Consider the following 23,765-nt stretch of genomic DNA (forward strand, 5'->3'; position numbering starts at 1 on the left):
TAATGGTTTCAGACTAGACAGAATTAGTTATGCGGTACTGTTGAAACATTCCCCTTCCCCTGCCTTCCTCCCTCCCTCACACAGCCCGAGATCCCTGACACCAAATCATCTCACGGACTGATCACTCATTAATTCCCTCAATTCCAGAGCTAGTTGTGGTAAGGGAGCGAGCTGCTGAGGGTCAGTAATTGATTCCACCTGTTCTGACACACTGTGACAGCGATGAAGAGACTGCCTGCCTCCACGGAGAACGAATGAGAAGGACAGGAAGGGAGGGAAATGATGAGAGCAAATAAGGGGAAGTGCAAGACAGAACTGGAGTCGGTGTGTGTGTGTAGGCGGAAAAAGAGAGGGAAGGAAACTGATTGTGATTTAAGGGCCACAGTGACACCAGGCTTAGTGCTCATTATTCAAGGCAGTCAACATTAAAGTGCTCCAAATCATTAGCACTGAACTGCAGGAGGAATCGCACACTGCAGCCAACAGCTCACATTTATTAATTGGGCACAAACCACTCAGTGTTCAGAAATACTGTATGTTGCCACTTTGCCAAAGCTGGATCCAGTAAGTACAGTATCAGAACAAACCCACACATTAGATTGTACATCTGTAAGACCTGTAAATAATTACAGTTTCAAACAATGAGCGTGTCATGGAGAGCAAACTCTGACACATTAATGAATCGTGCGACTGTAAACAGAATAATAGCTTACTTAATGAAAGAAATACTGGTATCGATTAGAACTCTCACGCTGCAGCACTTTGTTCTACATGCGCAGTATATGCCAACCATGCAATGACAATCCTAACAGAGCCGCAAAGACGGATAGACAGAAGACAGCTATGGACACTAAACATTAGACCCTGATGAAATTTCCTATTAGTGCAATGTTCATATCCACGGAAGCTTCATATTTTACAGTTTATTGGAAAGTGCTTGGTTAGCCCGTTTCTCTCGGTCCTCCCAGGAAGACCAAATTAATGTGACAGGGAGCTACAGAGTCAGGCTTAATGACGACGTAATCACAGCATGTCAGCTTCTGATGCATGATGTGGGCAAGCTGCAGGCCAGCTGAGTGAATAAGACAGGACAGGTAATCACGCGAGCTGTCAACACACACTGTTCCTGGGCCGTATGGAGACACAGAGGACCACAGATAACGACACACAACAAGCCCTCCTTCAATCTGACAGCAAATGCAAGGTGCAAACAGCCTCCAACTTAGACTTTGTGATAAGCAGGTTATCCCTTTTAGAGGCCAGGTTATATTTCATACACTGTGGTTAAGGAATAGATAAAGGTTCAGTATCAAAGCAGCGTGGAGGTCAAGGTTCCCGAATAGCTCCAGTATCGTAATCGTTAAACTAAGGGCTTGTAGGCGCTTGCACATGCTACTTTCTGAGGTAATCAATGATTTCTATTAAGCAAATATATCTTTATTAAGTTCACTGCCTTGGCTTGCCATTTTAAAATAAGAATAGCCTCAGTTGGATTTGTAAAAAGATTTGTGAATCTTTTTACTTTCCAATGAATCGCCTGTTATTAGGCGAGATAAAAACCACAAGAGCACTTTTGGTTTGACTATGTGATGACACAAAACAGTCCAGAGTACATGCTGTAATTAGTCTACTGAATGGGTTAAGTGAAAATTAGTCTGGGTTTACAATGTGCACGCATGATAGTGCTTTAATCCAAGTTTTATCAATGGATGAGTGAACTAAATACTTTCACTCACTGGCAGAAGAAGTGAACCCACAGGGTGAAACGCCTGCCTCCCCATCTGGGGCTTGGAAAAACCACATTTGAGTGAACTACACAACTTGTCAGATTACACAACTCTGCAGCCAAAACTCCAAATGCCAAATTCCAAGATTTCTTCCCTCTTTGCAAGACTTAAAGGGCGGATCTTGAAATCTTCCCCAAAACCTCAATGTTCGAGTGTCACGCAAACCATTCCTCGGCTGAAACTCAATGCCAACTCCTACAGAAAGCCACAGTGGTAAGAACAATGTTTAACTGGCAGACTGAAGTCTATGAACATTTTACTGATGTGGAGCATACCATACTTACAGGACCCACAGGGAGGAAACTCTAACTTGCTCGTAGAAGAATGACAAATGCTGCACTTTTTACTGGACACATTAACTTCAGCTCTACCTTGTTTATTAGAGTTAGGATTAAGAAAATGAGCAGAGCTTGGGAGAGGATTATGAAGGGATTACACTTCAGTGTCATGCCGAGACAACCGTCTTGGCTGTACTCTGCTATAACTCACTATATGACTATATTATGCATCAAGTTCCTCAATGTATCTCAGACTGAAATTGGCCATAAAAGTGACATGGTACTAAATGTTACTCAGATAAACTCAAATACAACTTGAAGATAGATATTTTACATTTGGCTAGTGTGTTGCAATAAAGCTAAAGGTTTTCTTGACTTCATGTGGTCCACAGTTGGGGTACCTTTGTGACATTGGGCCTAGGGTAAATAGTACAAACACCAGCAAACACAGAGTACATTAAGGACAGAGCAGCCAAGAGTTTCATTTTGTAGTTTGGCCAACTAATCTAATTGTTATCCTACACTGGCGTCACAGAGCGGGCTTCTTTAAGTGAGCTTTGTCAATGAGGGCATAGAAGTTACATTGTTATAATTATTAAGACAACAAGAAATGAAACTGCAAGTTTATCTGTAAAACGTTCATATCTCCCAGGGGACAGAGAAGACATACAATGACTGGATTGACTTTCAGCTAGTGAAAGCCCACTCCACTGCACACAGGCCTAATTCCTTTACCAAAACCACAGTGTCATTCTCTTTGAAGCCCAGAGCAATAACAGAAACCGAAAAGCCAACAGGAACAACCTGACAGTCATTGCAAACCACCATCTGGCAAATGGTACTTTGTTTCTAGGGCAACTCTTTTCAGTTTTAATTGCTAACTGCGTGCTTTCAGGAAAGCATAACCACACATAAATAATACAGAGAGGAAACTAAGCTGTGATGAAGTCAGTCACCCATGACCTGGACTCTCTTTGCAGTCATAATGAGCAAGTCAGGACTTCACTCAACACTTACTGTCTGACAAAGAAGCCATTTGCCATATGACCTCTGAGCAGTATACGTCCTGGCTATGTCTTTGTTTTTGAATGCAACAATCTAGAGCATTCGGAATGGAGTTAAAACATGGTCAATGTATCTTGCCTTTTAAGTCCCAAAACACAATCTTAACACGTTATCAATTTTTTATACGTCTCCATGAAACCCTGATTATACCCACACAGGTACTGATACTGGCTTTTATTTTGACACTTTCCATTACAGCTCATTTTATGATGCAACAAAACCTTGACGATTGGAAATAGCACAGAGGATGAAAAGACATAAATGTGAAGAAACGGCTGTAAATTCAACGGCATCACGTGCGGCGCCGGCTCACTTTCATCTCACAGCCCTTGGCAACAGCTGTGAATAACAGCTTAACTGTTTGAAGTTGACTAATGTTTTCACATTTTCTATACATTTCAGAAGTAATCAAATTAAATGTGTTTAGTGTGTCTCTTCAAGTGTGTCCTGTTATTTTTATCAAGGCCTTTGATAGTAGTGTAGCAAAACGTAAGCAGAGAGAACCTGTTTCAGGGAAAATGAGAAGCTTTACCTGTGCAGACATGGGTACTCAATGATGAAAGGACGACATATATTAGTGGGAAGACGGCCCCTACAGCTACCAGCAACATGATGTGAAGCAAAAGTGATATAAAAAGACAGAAGACACCAGGGACGCAAGGTAAAGGACTGAGCCGAGATAAGTGGAGCTTACCAATTTGCTCACTTATGAAGCAGTGGCCTAATTCGCCTCCTAAAGCAGGCAAAAAAAATTATACTCTTTGCAGCACTGTTAAAAACTAAAGCTGGTCTATTAGTGAAGAGACTTTGTTTGGGGAGCATCAAACAAGCAGGCCTATTCGTTTTACAGTTGGCTATGTTATGCACAAAGACAATTGTATTTGTACAATTTACACATGTAGGTAATTAGATAATATTCCTGATATATTTTCCCTGCTGGTAAAACATGCATTGTCCTTACAAAAGCATAAAAATTTGCAACCAACAAGGATAAACCTTCAATACTTTCAATCACTTTCTTTGTTGTCTGATACACACGTGGATAAGATGCGTAAAGATGAGGGGGCGGTGACCCTGACCCTTGGCTTGTACAGTTAGGTTGTTTATAGTGCCGTTGTTGGAGATAAATAGTTGTGTCAATGTGTCAGTACTTCAATCAATCAATCAAGAGCAATGTTAATGGTTATGTTTTTCATGTCTGTATAAATTCTAACTCTGTACAGTTAAAGCTTTGTCACTGGATCATGAGGCGAGTCCAATTTAATAAAGCAGTAGTAATGCTAATTCCAAGGATGTTTCCTCCTCAGAATGTGTGCAGGCAGTATTGTTAACCCTTACTCGATCTCCCTTTCATGTAGGTTGAATACTGTTGAATAAAAAGATGGCAGTCAAGTTTAAACATATTTTCTTGTTACTAAATTCTTCTTCCTTTACAGCAAATTTAGGCAGCATGTCTCAGAAAGGTAAAGTGTCGTCTAGGGATTGGAAGGTTCCTGGTTAGGTTCGGAGCCCCTGCTAGGGAGCATGTCCACGTGTTCCTGAGCAAGACACTGAAGCCCTAACTGCTGCTGAAGGTTGGCGCCTTGCATGATGCATAAACCTGCCATCTGTGTATGAATGGGTGAATGTGAGGTCAATGTAAAGTGCTTTGGATAAAAGTGCAATACATATACAGTATACATTTACAATGGAAAGTGATCCAAGTGGCTACTTTGTGTGCTGAAAGGTGGAACGCTTGCCTAATTTTAAAATGATTGATTGTCCACACTGTGCACATTAACACACTGTGTGCTAAGAAAATTAATTCAATGTAGTTAATATCTATGTCTATGTCATCAAACCCACATGAACTCTTTGAGAGAGAATGTCTATAACTTTCAATCATTTAAAAATCTAGTGTGTAAATTACAGTCAAATGATGTAATTACAGGTAATTGTTTGAATCAAACTAGCTTAATCTAGCAGTGACGTTCTATGAGATTAGTTGGTGCTAGAAGTAGCTACAAAAAAAAAAATATACAAAGTTACTCAATGATTATTATTTATTATAGTGACTAATATAGTGCTCTTGTGGTTTTTACCAAATATCTAAACTCTGACACATGTGTGAGTGAATCGTAGTTTGAATATGGCTCCCATAATAAATACACCAAATGCTTCTTACAGGGTGGGGTTGGTTAAAAGTGTGCCGGGGTGGGCTGTCCGGTATCATGAGGACTGAAAGCTCTCCACGTGGAAGCAGACAATCTGAACATCCATTTATACTGAACTGCAGAGAAAAGAGATGAATTCCTACACGAAAACTGCCTGCAAATCTATTTTCCCTCTGCACTCCATTACAAGGAACAAAGCTATTCTCTATGGCTGGTTCGTTACATTGTCTGTGGCGGCTTCATTGTTAACATTCAACATATGAACAAAAATCGTTCAAACATTGGCATGATTACTTCTATAATAGCATTCTAAATGTGTCAGACACACTTGAAATGTAGGGATAAACATCAACAAATATAATCAGCAGGGTTGCATTGGTGATTCTACTGGCCTGGTTCATGGTCCCTCACTCCACTTTCTCAGCCTCCCACACTGGCCATAGGTCAGTTGACAACAACGGTATCTATTACAATAATAAGCCACATTCTTGTCAAGGTCACCTACTTGCGTCCGACAGTGAGAGGCTGTGCTGTGAGCAGAAATCCAGATAAGCTAAACTGAGCCGCCCAGGATTTCTCTCCCGCTAGTCCCTCTCCATAGTCATAAATCTTATCACACAGCAAAGGGAAACCTGACAACAAACTGAGAGGTTGTCAACAACAGCTAAGCCACCCAGGATCCCACCCAAATACCAATGATTCACTCTTCTACTTGTTACAAGTCTCTGGCTTTGACCAAATCAGGTTACAAATTAATTGTAGCACCCAGCGAAGTGCACTCAACATTTACAATTTAGCATAAATTCAACAATTTATACAAATTAATACAATTCTTGGAGTTGCCAACCATTTTAAATTGAAAAGGGAGACTCTATTTGGCAGACATAGCAGCCATGTCACAAAGGACATTTTACTAGTTCACATAATATACAAGGAAAATAAGTTGTTATTCAGACAGATTTCCCCAGAGCCCCTAACCTCAAACTATTTATAGCTGTTCTTTCTAAGTTTCTTTGCCTAGTGTTGAGGCTCCTCGGTGGGTGGTGCCTTCTCCCAGCACTAGGCAGACAATCCTAAGCAACACATCAATGAGCACATTGTTTCTATTTAGAACTATACAGAGTCAAATTTCTGTTTCCATTGTGTGGTGTTACTGCGACTACTTGGACTGACAACACGTGTAAACAAAGTGGAAAAAATACTTAACAGAAATGCATGACATTGTGCAACGTTACACTTTGTGTGACATAGCATAATAACTTCCCATCTGGCTGCCACATTGCACACTTGTGTTACATACCAATATACATTAAGCTCATGGTTTTAGGTTTTATTGAATGTCACTAAAAAGCACACTGATCTCTCAATAGGGAACAGAATGGCATAAATATATCTTGACCTAGATTTTCTATCTTTATGTACGGAAAAGATGCTGTTTTCTTGTTGAAAGAATGCCCTGTGTACTGTAGTTTACACTTAATGAGATTATCCAGCAGCATAAACAGCTCGAAACATGTTTGTGGTGAGAGAATGTAAGGAATACATTTGGCTTGAAATGCAAACTAGCTGCTAATAATGTGCCACAGTTCCTCAGAGTAAGAAAAGAACAAAAACTGTTCATGCAGCAACAGGCACCTCATAATCCAATTTGCTAATCATCAGCCCTACATATCAAATATCATTGTAGCTTTGGATACACAGTCTGTTTAATGATGTGAAATTACCAATGAAGAAACCTGCAAGTATGTCTGCACCAAGAGCATATTACACACAGTATACTGCCTGCATGCCCTATTGTAAAAGAATTACGTAAAAAACAAGGGTTAGGGTCAGTAGATAACCTTCAGGAACCTGGATTACCTCCCAAAATCCATGTTAGGATTTTCTACTTAGAAAAATACATCTGAGGTCTTAAGTAGGTCAGACAGATAAGGAGATGATTAAGAGTTGGAGGTTGAAGCCATGGCAATAAGAGTGTGAATGTGTATATGTGTGCTTGTGTGTGTTTGCTTGAGAGAATGAGTGCTCTGATCTACAGATAGCAGAGTGTTGAGCTGCATTCACTGCTCTGTCAGTCATGCAACTACTTAACCAAGGACTCGCCTCTCCAATTGACCCCTGCTGCTGCCGTCTCTAGGAGCTGCTGCTGAACCGGGGAGATGTACACTATTACTTTGTGCCAGTAGCTTGTGTGTTATTGCCTCGAAGCGCTAGAGAAACTTAGCTATACATATACGTTCAGACAGCATCAAACTGCTTTTAAAATTCCAGATTTTGTTTTCTCTTTGTTGCTAGATGGGCATATAAAACAAAGGCAAACGCCATTTCAACACCGAGCTCCTCTAACAACTGTTCTCAAGCATAATGTGCACATCACATGAAGTTAATTGACAGAAAAATGCTTACAGTTGAGAACAGGAAAGCTATATCTGTTCTCCCCCCCCCCCACCCTTTCAGTTGATAACCTAAAACACGAACACAGCCTAGCATTGTTCTGTTCTGACAACTTTTATTGTGTTCCAATATAGCTGAACATATAATTGAGTTTTTCTGGACATATTTCTCTGTTTCTGTTGTCTGCAGTAGTATAAAACTGTGATTTGATTACAGCTATGGAGAGTCGACTCTACTTGCTTCCTGTTGACCAAGAATTCCTGCATTGCATTCAACTGATGGAATTCCTACGTTCTGCTCTTGTGGGTGTGCGTCAGCATGGATGTGGATGAATTACAACACCTGAATTGTATGAACACCTATTTTAGCAGAGCAAGGGCTGAGTTTAGAGCCAAGAGCTTCATTTTTCTAATGTGAAAAACACTGCCTTAGCGCTGACGCATAGCTAAAATGGAGACGAATGTGCTTTCAAATTCAGCTTAGTGTAGACATGTTCAAGGACCCCAAATGTCCCCTAAAAATGATTCTTCTGCAAGTGGAAATCTGTCAACACAACACAACGAGCCATTGCACTGCAGCTGCTTGTTTTGAATCTCTGAATGAGTCTAACTTGAGATGATGTTGAGGGAGCAAGAGCAAAGTGAAACCTGCCAAAAAGCACAGCAAATCTCTCTCTCTCTCTCTCTCTGCCAGTTGCTTAGAAGAGGTCTACTGCGCTCAGCCATCCGAGTTTGATGACCTTGTTAGTTTGAGTGCTTAATCTGCTAATGCCCTGATAAAAATAAACAGTCATTGCAGGCATTGTAGTCTCCTCCCTGCCTGCAGCTGCTACCCACAAACACAGATGATACCTCCATCTCCATTTATACTGAAGCATTACTGTCAAACTGACAGTCTCAGAGCCAACAGGTCAGCATTATGTATTGTTAAGATAAGATAAAGCCCTTTTAAGATGATAGAAAATATATCTTTTATATAATACATAAAAACTGCACTCTTTTTAATGACAGCTTTTCAGAAAAGTGCATCAATAAGGCAATGAAAAGTCTGCAGGTTCTACTTCACACTGTCTCTATGTAAGCATGTTGTTCATGCTGGGGATGAACACTCACGCCTCTCGTAAAGGATATTAATAAGCAGCAGCACACACTATGTAAATGACAAGAAAGGTGTGACTCGCATCAAAATCACTGATGCCATCGTGGACTCTGTGTCCAGACCACTGAGCTATGTTCTCACAACCCTCGGCGGCTGTGGCTTCCAACTGTTTCTGCTTTTACTTGTGCTTCATACTGCCTATTCTACAGCAGTTCTCCTTTCTCTCTCTCCCTCTGGCTCTGTGCCTCTCTCTGACAAAAGTTGAACAACAACAAAATATATTCTTATACAACCTTCTTTCCTCTTCTCTCTCTTGTCAAATGCTTGCTTCATTAAAAATATACAACACAAAAAAAGGTGCGACTCAGGCCAGAGAGGCTGTTCTTAATGAAGAGATATTATATCATCAATCATACCTTAAATGCTTCATTAATTGAATGTGTAAGTAAGGGTCCTCTGTACCAATGTATTACAGTTGGAATAACTGCATTTTGTATCTGACATCTTCTACTCACAGAAGCTTCACATGACACTCGGCCTGTGGCCCAAAAGAACCCCCGGGACATCCTTAATACCGTAATAATTAGGACGTATGACTTGAGCGAATGGAATTAATGACAGGCTGTCTTATTCTTACAGTGGTATATGAAACTAATGGATAGGATTAAATATAGCTTTCCAGATGGACAAAGGGAACCCACTTACAGAACATAATCAAATTTGCAAGATCGGCGTAATGGAAAGGACAAAATGGCGTGACTGCACAGCAAAGAGGAGCTCATTTCCATATTAACTTCACCTTTATTGATCCACTAACACATCCAACCGATTTGCCATTAACACCATTCCAGTTGTTTTGGATATTTGGAAACAGCATGGTGCACAGGGATTATGTGTCAAGGATTATTTAGCCATTATTCTATCAAACACTGTACATAAAAATCAGTTACTGAGTCATTTTGGGGTGGTAGATGAAAGCCAGCACAAATCCTTGGACCAACATATCAGGCACTCCATCCTGAATACCAAGTTAAAAGGGTAATGTGTCCATTCTTTAGTTGCCAAGCCATCAACCCCTCGGCCCATCTGTGCACCAGTGAAGTACTATGATGAGAATCTAAAACACGAAACCAGCAGAATCAAAGACCTGCTCTGAATGATTGATGGCATTCCAAAAATGTAATCTGGTCAGATAGGCATTTTAACCATGATTTCCTTTACTTTTCTTAATTGCCTGTTAGGCCATCTTAACAATTAGTCATCATTTGTTTAGCACCCAGCTAGTGCACCACTTCATTTTCCACCATTTTTTTCTCATTTTTCAATGGATTTGGAAACACAAGTCTCTTGAGTGTCAGCGAATGGGAATGTCAGTAACAAAATACACCATTTTGTGCTGTTAATTTCTCCAGATGCACTCCTAACTGCATCGTGCTTATAGCCATAACTACAGTAAAATATAAACCAAATGACAGGACTGCTGACCAAATGGGTCTGGAGGAGGGATGGGAGAAAAAGCTTACAAAGATGGGATGAACACTGTTTTGACAGGAGAATCTTTTTCTGTCCACAAGAGATAATTTAAGGCTGCTGTATTCAAGGACACTGATGCAGACTGCTCTGAGTATATCAGCATTCATAAGAAAGCTCTACTCTCGCAGGGGTGACTTTGATGCATGTGGTACTCTTGTCTAAGGAAACGGGGGGAAAAAAATCAAACCACCATGCACTGGAGACTCCAAATCACATTGGCACACAATCAGTTTTTGAGCAGAGGTGTACACAGAGGACAACTACATTTTTCATTTGTGGCGTTTAAACCTTTTAATGTGATAAATCATGCAAATACAGGCAATTAACAAGACACGGAGATCAAATGTCTGGAATGAGAGTGTGCCGTATTAAGAAGATCTGATTTGTTATGCAAAGAGGAACACAGGAAGGGCAAAGTCATAGCAAATGTATCAGCAAGTGCAAGTTGTCAAGACAATTTAGTTGCCGTAAAGAGCTTATCAAAACTTCAAAAAAAAAAAACCCAAGAGAGTATTGTACAGGTCGGCTGTGTCTATTAAGGCTCTCAATCGGCAGTCAATGTTTCCCAACTCTTAAGTCAGTGTTTGTTACTCTTGGATATCAGGTTAATTTGCAGTTCAAAGCTGGTTCGTATGGTTGCTCTGCTAACAATGTTATTCATAACATCATCAAAACCTCTCTCTCTCATTCACATCATTGTGGGATAAGTCTGGGCCTGGTGAAAAGCTTTCTGCCAACTGTATAAATGTCAATGCCATGTAAATAGTGACTGAGTCATTGATGCCAAAGGCAAATACTTCCATGTCATCAGGTTTAAAAGGACTTGGCAGCCAAGCTAAATCTAGACTCCCAAAGGAGTACAATCCACCAGTGTTTGCACATTAATACTCAGAAATATGTTCAGACTGGGGTGAGGATTTAGCGATTCAGTAGTGATGATGCAATATTTCAAGTTGTTGGGCTGAAGCCTAAATCAGTGAGCTTCAACTCCAAACATGTCAAAGATTTTAAAAAAAAGTCTATGAAACCCAAAAGGGAGGGTGGGGACAAAATTACTGCTAATGTTAATAATGTTAATGTCTTGCATGTTTAATTCGACAACATTCTAATCAATGGTCATTTACAGTAGTTCATTCTCTGTGTAAAGAGTCACCTCATGCATTAATCAAACCTGTGCTCTGGTGATGCTTTCAAAGAGTTATTGTTCCAATAGTTTGGGGGAAAGCAAGTAGTTAACATTCATATACTGAAAGTCTTTAACTAAAAACATTATTGAACCCTCATTTCAGCGTGTTCTTAGGTATTTGAAAAAAATGTGCTTGACCAAATGCAGTTCTAAATACATGACCATTCTAAATACAATCCTATATTGTGCAAGCATCCATCAACTCATGAATGTTTGACATTGGTCCCAAAGGACGGACTTGTTCTCTCTTTAATTTCTAGCAGTGGCATAGTGGCAAGAGAGTATTGTACAGGTCGGCTGTGTCTATTAAGGCTCTCAATCGGCAGTCAATGTTTCCCAACTCTTAAGTCAGTGTTTGTTACTCTTGGATATCAGGTTAATTTGCAGTTCAAAGCTGGTTCGTATGGTTGCTCTGCTAACAATGTTATTCATAACATCATCAAAACCTCTCTCTCTCATTCACATCATTGTGGGATAAGTCTGGGCCTGGTGAAAAGCTTTCTGCCAACTGTATAAATGTCAATGCCATGTAAATAGTGACTGAGTCATTGATGCCAAAGGCAAATACTTCCATGTCATCAGGTTTAAAAGGACTTGGCAGCCAAGCTAAATCTAGACTCCCAAAGGAGTACAATCCACCAGTGTTTGCACATTAATACTCAGAAATATGTTCAGACTGGGGTGAGGATTTAGCGATTCAGTAGTGATGATGCAATATTTCAAGTTGTTGGGCTGAAGCCTAAATCAGTGAGCTTCAACTCCAAACATGTCAAAGATTTTAAAAAAAAGTCTATGAAACCCAAAAGGGAGGGTGGGGACAAAATTACTGCTAATGTTAATAATGTTAATGTCTTGCATGTTTAATTCGACAACATTCTAATCAATGGTCATTTACAGTAGTTCATTCTCTGTGTAAAGAGTCACCTCATGCATTAATCAAACCTGTGCTCTGGTGATGCTTTCAAAGAGTTATTGTTCCAATAGTTTGGGGGAAAGCAAGTAGTTAACATTCATATACTGAAAGTCTTTAACTAAAAACATTATTGAACCCTCATTTCAGCGTGTTCTTAGGTATTTGAAAAAAATGTGCTTGACCAAATGCAGTTCTAAATACATGACCATTCTAAATACAATCCTATATTGTGCAAGCATCCATCAACTCATGAATGTTTGACATTGGTCCCAAAGGACGGACTTGTTCTCTCTTTAATTTCTAGCAGTGGCATAATCCCCTATTGAAACCCTTTTTAAGGTGAATTAGAAAGGCCTTGCATTCAAAGAGCTGATTGGAGAGAAGTGGGCGGGAATAATCACAAGGGCCTGGCTGTCTGTGTGGATTAGAATGGCAAAGAAAATCCTTTCATCGCAGATCTGTACTCCCAAGCTTGGAAGCATGCATACACACTCACATGCACACACACACACACACACAAAACTACATGTGCATATTCCTTATAAAAGAAAGCAACAGGCTGCTTTGTTGACAAGGGAGTTAGTTATATACATGTTTAAGCAAATAACATTCAGTTCTGTTCAAAACGCCCAGGGTAGCCTCCAGACTAAAGAAACTCTCGTATTAAGCTTTGCTCTTGAGGTTGAACTCCTGGTTTGGCTCTTAGGAAAAATAAAGAGCAGTAACGAGCATGCACATAATCTTACACGCTTCTCCGATTCCTTCTGCCGAAATGTGGACTGACGCTCTATTTATGGCACGTAGCCCTTTGACACACAGCAAAATGTAACAAGATGGACGAGACCAGACAACCTCTTTAGTAAGAAAACAAGAATGTTACAACCCTGCCACCACACAAACACCACCTGCAAGAGGAGAAAATGGATTAGCCATTATGTCTGTTTGTTCAGTCGCCTACCTCTGCAAGGGTTTAAGTGGGTACAAAGTGATTAGAAGCCAAGCTGTGTTACATCAGTTGACACTTACAAAATACTGATTATAGCAAGATGAATACCTAATAAAGGGCACAAAATGTTGACACTGGCAATGCTATTCATTTGGAGGTATGAAGTCTTTACCTCTACATGTTAGCCCTCATTTTAATTCAAAAGTCTGTGCACTCCCTTTATGTCATAAGAGCGTCTATACATGGGGAGTCTGCCTCGACCTGTATCCAAGACAAGTACCCAAAACAGAAACAAACAAGCCGCCATTCACACAAGTACTTCTTTCCCACACAGGAAAACAACCAATCATGGAGCAGTATTATTATCGCCACAAAACTGCTGAAATCTATTTCAGCATTGATTCTGTTTGTTCAAAAACACCCCAGAATATGCAGTAAGTTTCAAATGGTATGTTTAACATATCCAAAAGAAAACTTGCACATACTGTATACTACACTCCCCAACAATCAAATCACTATTTGGCCTCCAACTGCACACTCTTCAGTAATTATCATAAGCTTCTCAATGAGCTGTAACATGTCTGCCTTGAATACTATGGGAATAACAAAATCACACACCCCGGCATGTTGGAGGCCTGACATCAAAGGGTCATTAACAATTGTGCCGAGCAAAGTTTCTGTCCACAAATTCATTCTGTTCTACGCCGAAAACACAAACAACAGTCCCTGTTAATTGACATAGCATCAATGAGACCAATGGGATGTTACTAATGGAGAATTGTGAGGCATCTTTAAATGTGTAGTTTGAAGCAATTTCACTAGTTTCCTTTAATAACAAACTGGCTAAGAGCAATCCCCTCCAACAGTATTGATGGGGAGGGAGAGAAAGATGAATCTCCCATACGAATTATTGCTCAAACACGCCCTTTCACAAGTGGTTACGCTGTTTGAATACAGATTTTAATGTGAACATGAAGCACTTTATGATCCTAAAATATACACCAAAAATGTCCAAATTCAAAAGGCTAATGTAACAGCAGGAGAGAATTAAAGAGAGACTAATTTTTTCACATGGCCAAAACAATACAGAGCGTTCAAGATATCGGCACACAGTACACACACTTTCTTTTTTTTTTTTTTACAACCATAGCAAGTCAGCACAAAGTTTGAGCCACCTTTTCCCTCGCTGGTAGAAAATTCCAGTTGAGGGGGGGAAGCCACATCTGCTCCTCCCCACTGTGTGGGTTTTGTTCTGCTAATCAGACCACATGCCTCAAGGATTCAGGAATCCAAGAGCTCTCAGCCATCTCCTCTCATTCCACATACACCCGCAGCAGCCTGTGACAAACTATTCAGTGTGTTGGGGGGGTTAAAGACTCTATCCATTCATAACACTGTTCAGCCCCCGACCCCTTCCTCTACTAATCTCAGGCAGTTCCTTGCCCTCCTCCTCCCCTCCTCCTCCCCCTCTTACCCCTCATATGCCCTCTCTCCCCTCTCACCACAGAAGAGCCATTTTTCCTTCTACATACTGCACACTGGGTCTGAACAGACTCGGTTTATTATTAGACCAGGTCCAACCACACACCCACCATGGTTTTAAATAGAAAAAAATAGAACTCGGCCTACATCAACTTAGGCCAGTGAAAGTCTTGATATTTGGCTCCCTTCATCCACTTGTTTTTTCTTCTAATTTTGGTTTGTTTCGTCTCCGTGCTCCCCTCTCTGGATCTCTTGCTACTCACGCATTGAGAGGCCAAATGAGGCGCGCTGGGACTTTGCAGTCTGACAATGGAAGACAGCTGCTCTCGCTACATAAGTCTTTCATGAGCTGAATTAGTTGTACAAGCCTTTGCTCCCTTCCCCCCATGCCTCCCTCATAGCAAGCTGATCCAGACACACCAAAATACCCTGTGGAAAGCTTTGGAGAGAGAAAGACAGGGAGCTAGCAAAAGCATGACAAGGCTTTGTTTGACAGATCTGTGATTGCTTTTTTGCAAGAGTGGGCCAAGATGTTCTGTGTCCCTGCAGTTAACCTTCACATCAATTCTTAATGAAGTTTTAATGGTTGTTTTTCACTGGTTCACTGCATAGTATTTAGATTTTTAAATCTGTAAAGATATTACTGAAAGATTCATGGACTTGGGCTTTAAATTCTTAACAAAATTCTAAAAGCAACATCACAGGGAACTTGAAATAGGGAGTCATGAGTGCCATTACTCCTCAAATAACATAGCTTCTCTAATAAAATTGTAATAAATTAGCATTCAGATTCCCAGCATGAAGTAATGGTTTATCAACACTTTGATGAGGTTTGTGAAAGCCATTCACACCGATTCAAAAACTCTATTCTGTTGATTAAGACTGACAGTTATGGGGAAAAACTCTTCGAAGGTAGAACATTACATTCTTTTAGAGGATTCAGGTCTATGTGCCCCCGGGGAATATGGCAATGCAGTATCAGTGTTTACTAGAACAGATACTGCAGCTGAATGGCTGAAAGGAAACGTGTCCATTTCTGAGCATTGAGATAAAGGAAAACACCAATAATACATAATAACAAAGTATACTGTCATTGTGGGATGTGATTCATATTTGTGACAACCACAATTCTTTTGAAGTATATATTTTTTTATATTGCAGTTGTGGTGAGAGCAGGTCTATATTATAGACAATGAAAAGTGACAACAAATCCCAAAAGCCTCTAGGAAGCTAGAAACTGAACACTGTCTAAGGTCAAGGTGACTATACTAGGCATTTATGACTGGAAAGACCTGGTTTCAGTATTAAATGTTTCCACACAACAGCCTCTGGCTCCTCTTGACAAGGATTTCCTGTGCAACAAGACTATAAACTGCAAGGGCCACAACATTCTCCTTTAATTCTGTCTGCCCTTGTGTCTCGGGTCTGCCTTGTGGGCTGAGGCTTTGGGTAAAATGGTGTTCATAATAACGTAGACCCAGGATGCTGCAATATGGATTTATGAGGCTGAGGTCAATTACTAGGCATTTAGAAATGTTTCTCATCTGTCTGCAATAGGTTTTTGATTGCAGTGGCATTCTATTTTGCACTTGGCCACTGTATATAACAGACATTAAATGTGAAATTTGAAATCCCTTATTTCATACTGTCTTGGTTATTTTCCAATCGATATTCTAAAGGGATTTATGCTGATTTATGCTGGCATATCAGTGAGAGATAGGTATACTGTAAAACTTAAAGATGCTTGGTATGCATCCTTAGTCTGATTAGAAAAAAAATAGCCTGAGGTGTGGACTTTCACATTTAATGTAAATACATATAACCCAAGCAATGTTACTATTACCATTAACACAAATTCTGAGATCTATTTTGGTAGGTGTTCACTGACTTAAGTACATTGAATAAATGTTAACATCTGTATATTTTTACTTGAGGATTTTTGAAGGGTAGTGTTTTTGTTCAGCCTTTAAGCTCAAAACATTTCACATTATTGTGGAGACAGGGGCTAATGGCAGACGTAGAAAACAATTAGCGTCAAATGTTTTCTTCCTGTAGTAGTGAGGGACTCCCTGAGGGTGAGTGTTTCAAACAGAATGAGGCAGCAGCATGCAACGGCAATGAATACACAGTGGAACTATACATCCCTTGATATGTGACATACACCTTCTTACTAACCTATATAAACAATCTGAATGTGTGATCCCGTATTAATGCCCCCTGAATGAGCTTTCAAAGTCAATATTCACATTAGGGCTGAATAATTAATGGATTTTTCCAAGCTTTTCTTTAGGTGGTTGGTGCCGTTATCCTGTGAGAAGGGTGGCACAAGGTAATGCGGGGTTAGATGGTCACTCGACAAGAAAACTTTACGATAATAGGCTTTGATCAAAACCACCGCATGTTGCTTCCATGTATTTCTTCACAGTCACATCTTCTAGCCGCATTGGTAAAATCAGGCTTACAGTGAACCTACTATACTATGTAATAATAAGGAATTTATGATATTGCATTAAAGCAAACAAAAAACACATCGATGGCTTCAACAAAAGATTTTATCCTACCAGTATAATTGGAGAGCGTTTTGTCTTTTTGTCTGGAGTTGCAGCATGCATCATTCCTAAATTTGCATAGGGTGCTTTTCATTTAATTTACATAAATACTTGAGTATTATTATACTACAATAATAGAGTTGTGTGTTTTTTCAGATTTGTCCCTTGACCAAGGTACTTAAGAGGGGCGGGGCAGGGAGGACGGAGGGCCAGGGGCGGCTGTGGTTAGGGGTAATGGGTAGGGCCAGGGGTGAAAGGAGTGAAATATCAAGGGGAAGAGGAGGGAGGGTTGACAAGAAAAGGTAGAAATGACCAAAAGGGCAATTTGCTCTAATTGAAAAAAATTAAAGTACCATTAAGGTGAAAACCCTGTATAATAAATGTTACAATGATTTTGCCTTCCACAGTTATTGCCTAATGTCATACAAAACAGCAATTATTGAGCTTATGACTTAGAGCTCATCTCTGAATTTTTAAACAATGTAAGACTAATTTAGGGTTATCCATCCGTGTTTTCAGAGTGTATTAAATATACATTTCCCTCATTTTCATTCCAAAGATCTGAGACAGGTTCATTCCTAGCTGTTTTTGTTCACCGAGACTCTGACTGTACTACACATTACTACAAAAACACAGAATTACAGAGTTTCACATTACAGGAGAATCAAATAATGTTTCAGTTCTGTGTTCTCTCTCCCAACAACACTGTCTGTGTCAAGTCAGGTAATAAATGTAATTTCAAGATCGTAAATGACCCCAAACTCCAGCTCAAGCCGCATCACTACGTTGGTATATTATGGGATATTAGGCTGGTTGTTTAGGGAAATGGTTGGTCTCCCTATTAACAGCTCTACCAATCTATCAGATTTGAGGTTTAAGGAGTAAGTATTTGTTGCACTTACTGCTCTTTGTAGAGCTGTCAATTTGAATTTACATTATGGTTCAGATCTGTGGGTTGGGCTTTAGGAAGATCTAAACACTTGAGGCACATGTTCATGCCAGATCTTAAGAGAAATTTACATATCTGGAACAAGCATGCAAGCATTCCCAGAAAAATGCAAAGAATAGGAGCATTACAGAGATGTAGGACTTTTAATGCCGTCCAATAGCATTTTGCCAATGAAACAACAGCTCCACTAATTTACACAAAGCAGCTATATTATCATATTGGACAGGTAAGTTGATTGATTGTAATTGTGCAGTGGGCTTCTTGATGTAATTTGCTCAGAAAACAAGTCAAAGTCTCCCTTCTATTTCAGAGCCTTTAAAAGCTTTGGCGCAACTTAAAAGGAATGATTTGTAACAAGCAATAGTCAGTCAGAACAGGCCAATAGAAACAGGATTCTAGCTCTCATGAGAGCCCTCGATTCGGAGCTGCACATCAGCACCTGTACAGTGGTAGCTGTGCTCTTTCACTCCACTGCAGCCTTTCTCCGAGTAATGTTGTCAATGTAATTTTCCATGAGAGCTGCTCCATTTATCAAGGCTCATGGCACGTCTAGGTACCCGACGAATGCCTTACTCCTCTCGATTTGTATAATGAGAGGAGGGAGAGTGCGACAGACTCAGAGGATGGTTAGCACTTGTATGAAGGAAGAAGAAATGATTTATTCAGCATCCAAGAGCCCATTGGGAGCTTTCACTTGGTTGCACGGTGACATTGTAGCCACAGTATTACACCTCTTTCACAGGGAACAGGGTTGACGGTGAGAGAGTTACTGCTTATTGCGGGTACTACACTAGACTTTGGATGGCTAGTTATTCTAAATCAGTCATGTTTTAATAATACGGATACATTTCAATGCTTCCATAAGCATGAAGCATATTCAATTCCCATAATTTCCCAACAGCAGTTCATTCATTATTTGACACAACTATTCATAATATACATCATAATCCCAATGGCAATATTGAATTTGAAACAGCCTCGAGAGATGTGGTCCAGCCAGCATCGGTGTGCCTCACAAAATCATTAAATTCATATCCGTCTTATCTTGTCAACCAGCCAAAGATGTACTCACTGGGAGGGCTTTTCATTCAAAATACATACAATTACAAAGACATCTGTCATTAAATTTCCCTTCCTAGCAGCAAGTCCAAGGAGACTCTCCAGCCTGCGTTCACGACTGGGTGTCCTGGATTTAAGGAATCAAACAGGCTTCCTTCCTTACAGCCCTTCCCCCATACCACTTTCAGAGCAGCAGGAAAAAACGACGAAGGCGTGCTTTGCACCAGCTCCCTCCCCCACACTGCTCCACCAGGCATTGCTGGGGCTTGTGGGATTAAGAATGGAACACGATGACAGACAAAAACAGTCCCCAGCACCTCCCCGCTCTGCTGTCTTTTATACTGTGAGAGCATGAAAAGGCTGCTATGAGGCATACAATAGACACACTGATAGATCAACTCCATGAGTGAACACGATAAGTGTGGGTGAATAGCTACACAGCTCTTTATATTATTCTTGTATGACTAAGTCAGCGTTGAAATTTGTGAGAGAAAAAAAATCAGTGGAACATGATGTGACATTCATAAACTGATTAGGCTTGATTCAAGTTAAATAAAAAGATATTAGTGTTGTTGGGTCCTGTAGAGCACATGACATGACCACTGTAGTCAGAATCATATCGGTGGGGCTGAATGTGTCAATAATAAAAGACACGTTATGATTTCTGATCATTTAAAATGATAATGTTATTCTTGCAAAGACTGTGGAAGAGGAAAAATGGCCAGCATTGTGTGGGCTACTTGCAGTGGGTCTTTTTATGCATCACATGTCAGAGACCTTCAGGGTGCCTCTCCCAGCCTGCTGTAAACCAAAGCCTATCAAAAACAACTTCAAGAATGGTGTTTTGCCCTGTGCTTATGTGTTCTTTCATGCCTCGCCATATTGAATTACAAGTAAAGAAAGCCAATACTGTGTTGAGGAGATAGCTCACAGACAAACACAATTTCACAGTTGCTGATTGTAGCTAGTTCCTAGAAAAGGAAGCAACATCTTCCGCATATTAATTTCCTATATATGTTAATTGCTGGGGTTACTGTAAACAAACAATCATTTCTATAATGACCACAGAGAAACATAATGTGACCATTTGGCAAGCTAAATTCTCAGAATCCAGAAATACCCTAGATAAAGGGTATGCAATCACAGACATGCATATAGATTTTTCACGGAACACATCCATGGCCATATGATCTTCATATGACGACAGCAATGATACAATTCAAAACAAAAGAAGCAAACTTACCTTTTCATTTTTTACTTTCTTCGATGTTTTGCATTCAGTAATGTTTTCTATCTCCTCTGGTTCAGTTTTTGTGGTCAATGCTGGTACTATCCCAACAGGTTCAAGTGCAATATTCCCAATTTGATTGGCTTCTGCCAAGTCTGTAGATTGTGTGTTCTCAAAAGGAGTATTTCGACTACTTCCCAAAGCAACTTGGGCTTGAGACACAACATCCTTCTCCGCAGCAGCTATTGCCACCATTGGGCATCCCTCTGTTTTGTCCTTCTTACTTTTCCCAGTGGCCCCTTCTTTCTCCTTTTTACCACTTAGAACACCTCTGGAGGCTTTGCCCCCTTTTTCCATGTTCTTCCCAGAGGTGGAATTGTTTCCAGCAGCTCCTGCAGTCACTGCTGTACCTGTAGGCTCCCCTTGAGTCCTTCCTGTAGTTTCTTTTTTGCCAGCATCTCCTGCTGAGGCTTTGCTACTATTGTCTTTAGAGTTCTTACTGCGCTTGTACTTTGATTTGCTTTCCTTGCCTTGAGAGCCAGTCACTGGACTTACAAACCTGATGTTGTCAGGCAATGCTGCCACTGCACTGGGTGGTGCTGCCATGCCGTCCTTCGTACCAGACATCTCAAGTTTGTCCTTTTCTAAGTCTGCGTCAAGGTCAATGATCAGATTTCCAACACCGATGTCCCACTCATCCCCGCTGTCGTAAGTGTCCACCGCATTAGAGTCCACACCTTTCCCGCCTGCAGTGCCACCACTTAGGGACATTTTAGTGCCAACGGCCCAGGTTTGCCTCAGTGAAGTCCGACACCCTCTTGGACAGTTGGGGCTGGGGGGCAAGGGTTAGAGAATCCTCACGGTCTATGCGTTCCCTTTCCATTTAACCACATACTGTCCTAAAGAGAGAAAAAAGAGTTGTTAGAATAATTCAGACTTGAAATAAGATTATTTTAAAGCTCTTCCATCACAGAACAGATCATCTCATTGGGCACAAAAGAACAAAATCATTTGATCATGAGCCAGTAATTCTCTAGTGATCACTGCACAAACCTCCATGGTAATACCAACTGGTGTGACAGCACTGCTGCAAAACCCTCTCTTCATAATCACTTCCCACAGTTGTCATGGCAACCATGGGAAATGTAGCCTAAATCCTGCTTTGACAGCCAAGGTGGCCCCACTGTTCTGAATGACTGGCTCCCTTTTCACAAGGCACTGCTGATAGTGTCACTGCTGATAAATAAGAAGTAGCTGGCCTCGTTTACCCCCACATGGTTAATGGAGCAACGCCTTTTCAACTCAACAGGACAAAGGCAATCTTGCTTTAACACAAGAGATTAAAACCATGAATGACCCAGTGTGACTAAGGGGAACACCAAATTGGTTGTATTTGATAACAATTTATCCGATAGGTCAGCTTGTTTCATGCATAAAAAGACCAAACATAACTTTCCAGGACAGATCTTGCACCTGACTTCAAAATGGCACAATATGATTTTAAGATTAGTCACAACATCTTCAAATTTTCCTAACATGCTTTCAAAACGGTTTGTCTGTGTCTTGGTTTTTTTTCCAGTGACAAATGAAAATGGTTTTTCAAATATAACTTGAATTGCAAATAGTGATCATTAAATTACAAGTTATAAGTTGTCCCACTTAAAGGTCTGTGGAGCCATTTATTCTATTAACGACAAAGGAGACACCACGACCAAATTCAAGTAATTGCGTCAATTTATAAAATGGTCCTGACAGCAGTATGAATTGCAACTAATCACCGAATTGTCAACAGCCATCGGCAAATCCCCTCCATGGAGTACTTGCTATTCTAACTGGTTATGACAAAGAAATGGGAGTGATTCTTGTTAAGAATGGTGTTGATAGTGTTGAGCACAGCACTGAGAGGGGGGTTTCTGAAAATGTTCTCTGTCCCTGCGAGCATGCATGTACTTAAAAATTAACATCTGCAGTTCTCACCCCCCCCCCCACACACACACACGCACACACACACAAAAAGAAACATGAGGGGTGAGGAAGCTTAAGCACAAAAGAGTACCAGAAAGGGGGGTGAGATCAATACTGCCTCAAAGAGGCATGAATTCTGATTATTCTCTTTGTCTTGCAAACACCCACCGACAAACACACAGCTAAATAGTACACCATGTGGCTCTTGCAAGATATCCTCAACGAATTTGTGAAGATGATTCGTACTTCTAATTAGCAGCTATGGTGTGTTTGTTTGAGCTTTGCTGCTTAAGTCATGAGAATAACACCACATTTTGCACTGCATATCTAAAAGAATATCTTCTATGAATTAAAAGCCAGGGAGGTATCCTATCTGATGAAAATAGTCCTTTGCGGAAAATTTTATATTCAGGTGTAGGCAAGTTGCCATCATCATAATTTTATCTTTTAAACAATGCTTTATTCCACTAAATGAGATAATTTAAAATGCATCCTTGAAAAAACCCTACACCTTTATGAACCTGAACAAATGATATCAGATTCATGAGGCACACACAGAAAGATAACACACTAAACTAACTAACTGCCTCTGTTCTGAATCACTGCTTCTAGTTGAATTTTAAAAAGAAATGTCACTATTACTTTCATTGCCATTTTAACTAAATGCAGCAGGGAAACTGCACTGGAATCAGGACTTTAGACATGGAAGACATTTCCACACACTGCTCTAAGAGTGTAGAATTACTGACTAAAGAATTAAATTCTTCTTCAACACGCAAATAAAAAAAGCTGGAGTGTTTCATTTCTTTGGTAGAATTGATCTACACAAGGCAGTTATGTAATGAATTTAAATTGCAAAACAATGGATTACAAATTCACTTCATATCAAAAGACTACTTAAAGTGCAAAAAACAGTCATTTGTATATAGTAGTAAATTATTAAGGGGTTATCAAGTCAAACCCAAAGCTTCTCCAATAACTATAACGTCATCCACTGTGGGAAGAAAAGCCTATTTTTAAGGGTAATTACAGTACATTACAACACATTAAATTTGGATGCAGTCCATCTATGGCATCACAGAACACGGACATGCATGTTATTTTAACTATCCAGTATCATAGAACATTGTACATCAAAGAAATGTCAAATAAAAACTGTTCCAGAACACACACTGGTCAT

General features: G+C 40.2%; 1 protein-coding gene across 2 annotated transcripts in view; it reads right to left on the reverse strand.

The window, feature by feature from the left end:
- The window catches only part of znf609b (zinc finger protein 609b), a 57,081-nt gene that overhangs the window by 20,407 nt on the left and 12,909 nt on the right, over positions 1 to 23,765 (reverse strand). For both annotated transcript variants that reach the window (XM_076155651.1, XM_076155650.1), the window contains exon 2: positions 20,636 to 21,519. In XM_076155651.1, coding sequence (XP_076011766.1) covers positions 20,636 to 21,391 — 756 coding nt within the window. In that variant the 5' untranslated portion in view covers positions 21,392 to 21,519. The remainder of the gene's footprint in view (positions 1 to 20,635; positions 21,520 to 23,765) is intronic.

Source organism: Genypterus blacodes, unplaced genomic scaffold (genome assembly GCF_046128005.1).
Source record: "Genypterus blacodes isolate CSIRO-AG114 ecotype Tasmania unplaced genomic scaffold, CSIRO-AGI_Gbla_v1 ptg000067l_1, whole genome shotgun sequence".
Taxonomy (NCBI): domain Eukaryota; kingdom Metazoa; phylum Chordata; class Actinopteri; order Ophidiiformes; family Ophidiidae; genus Genypterus; species Genypterus blacodes.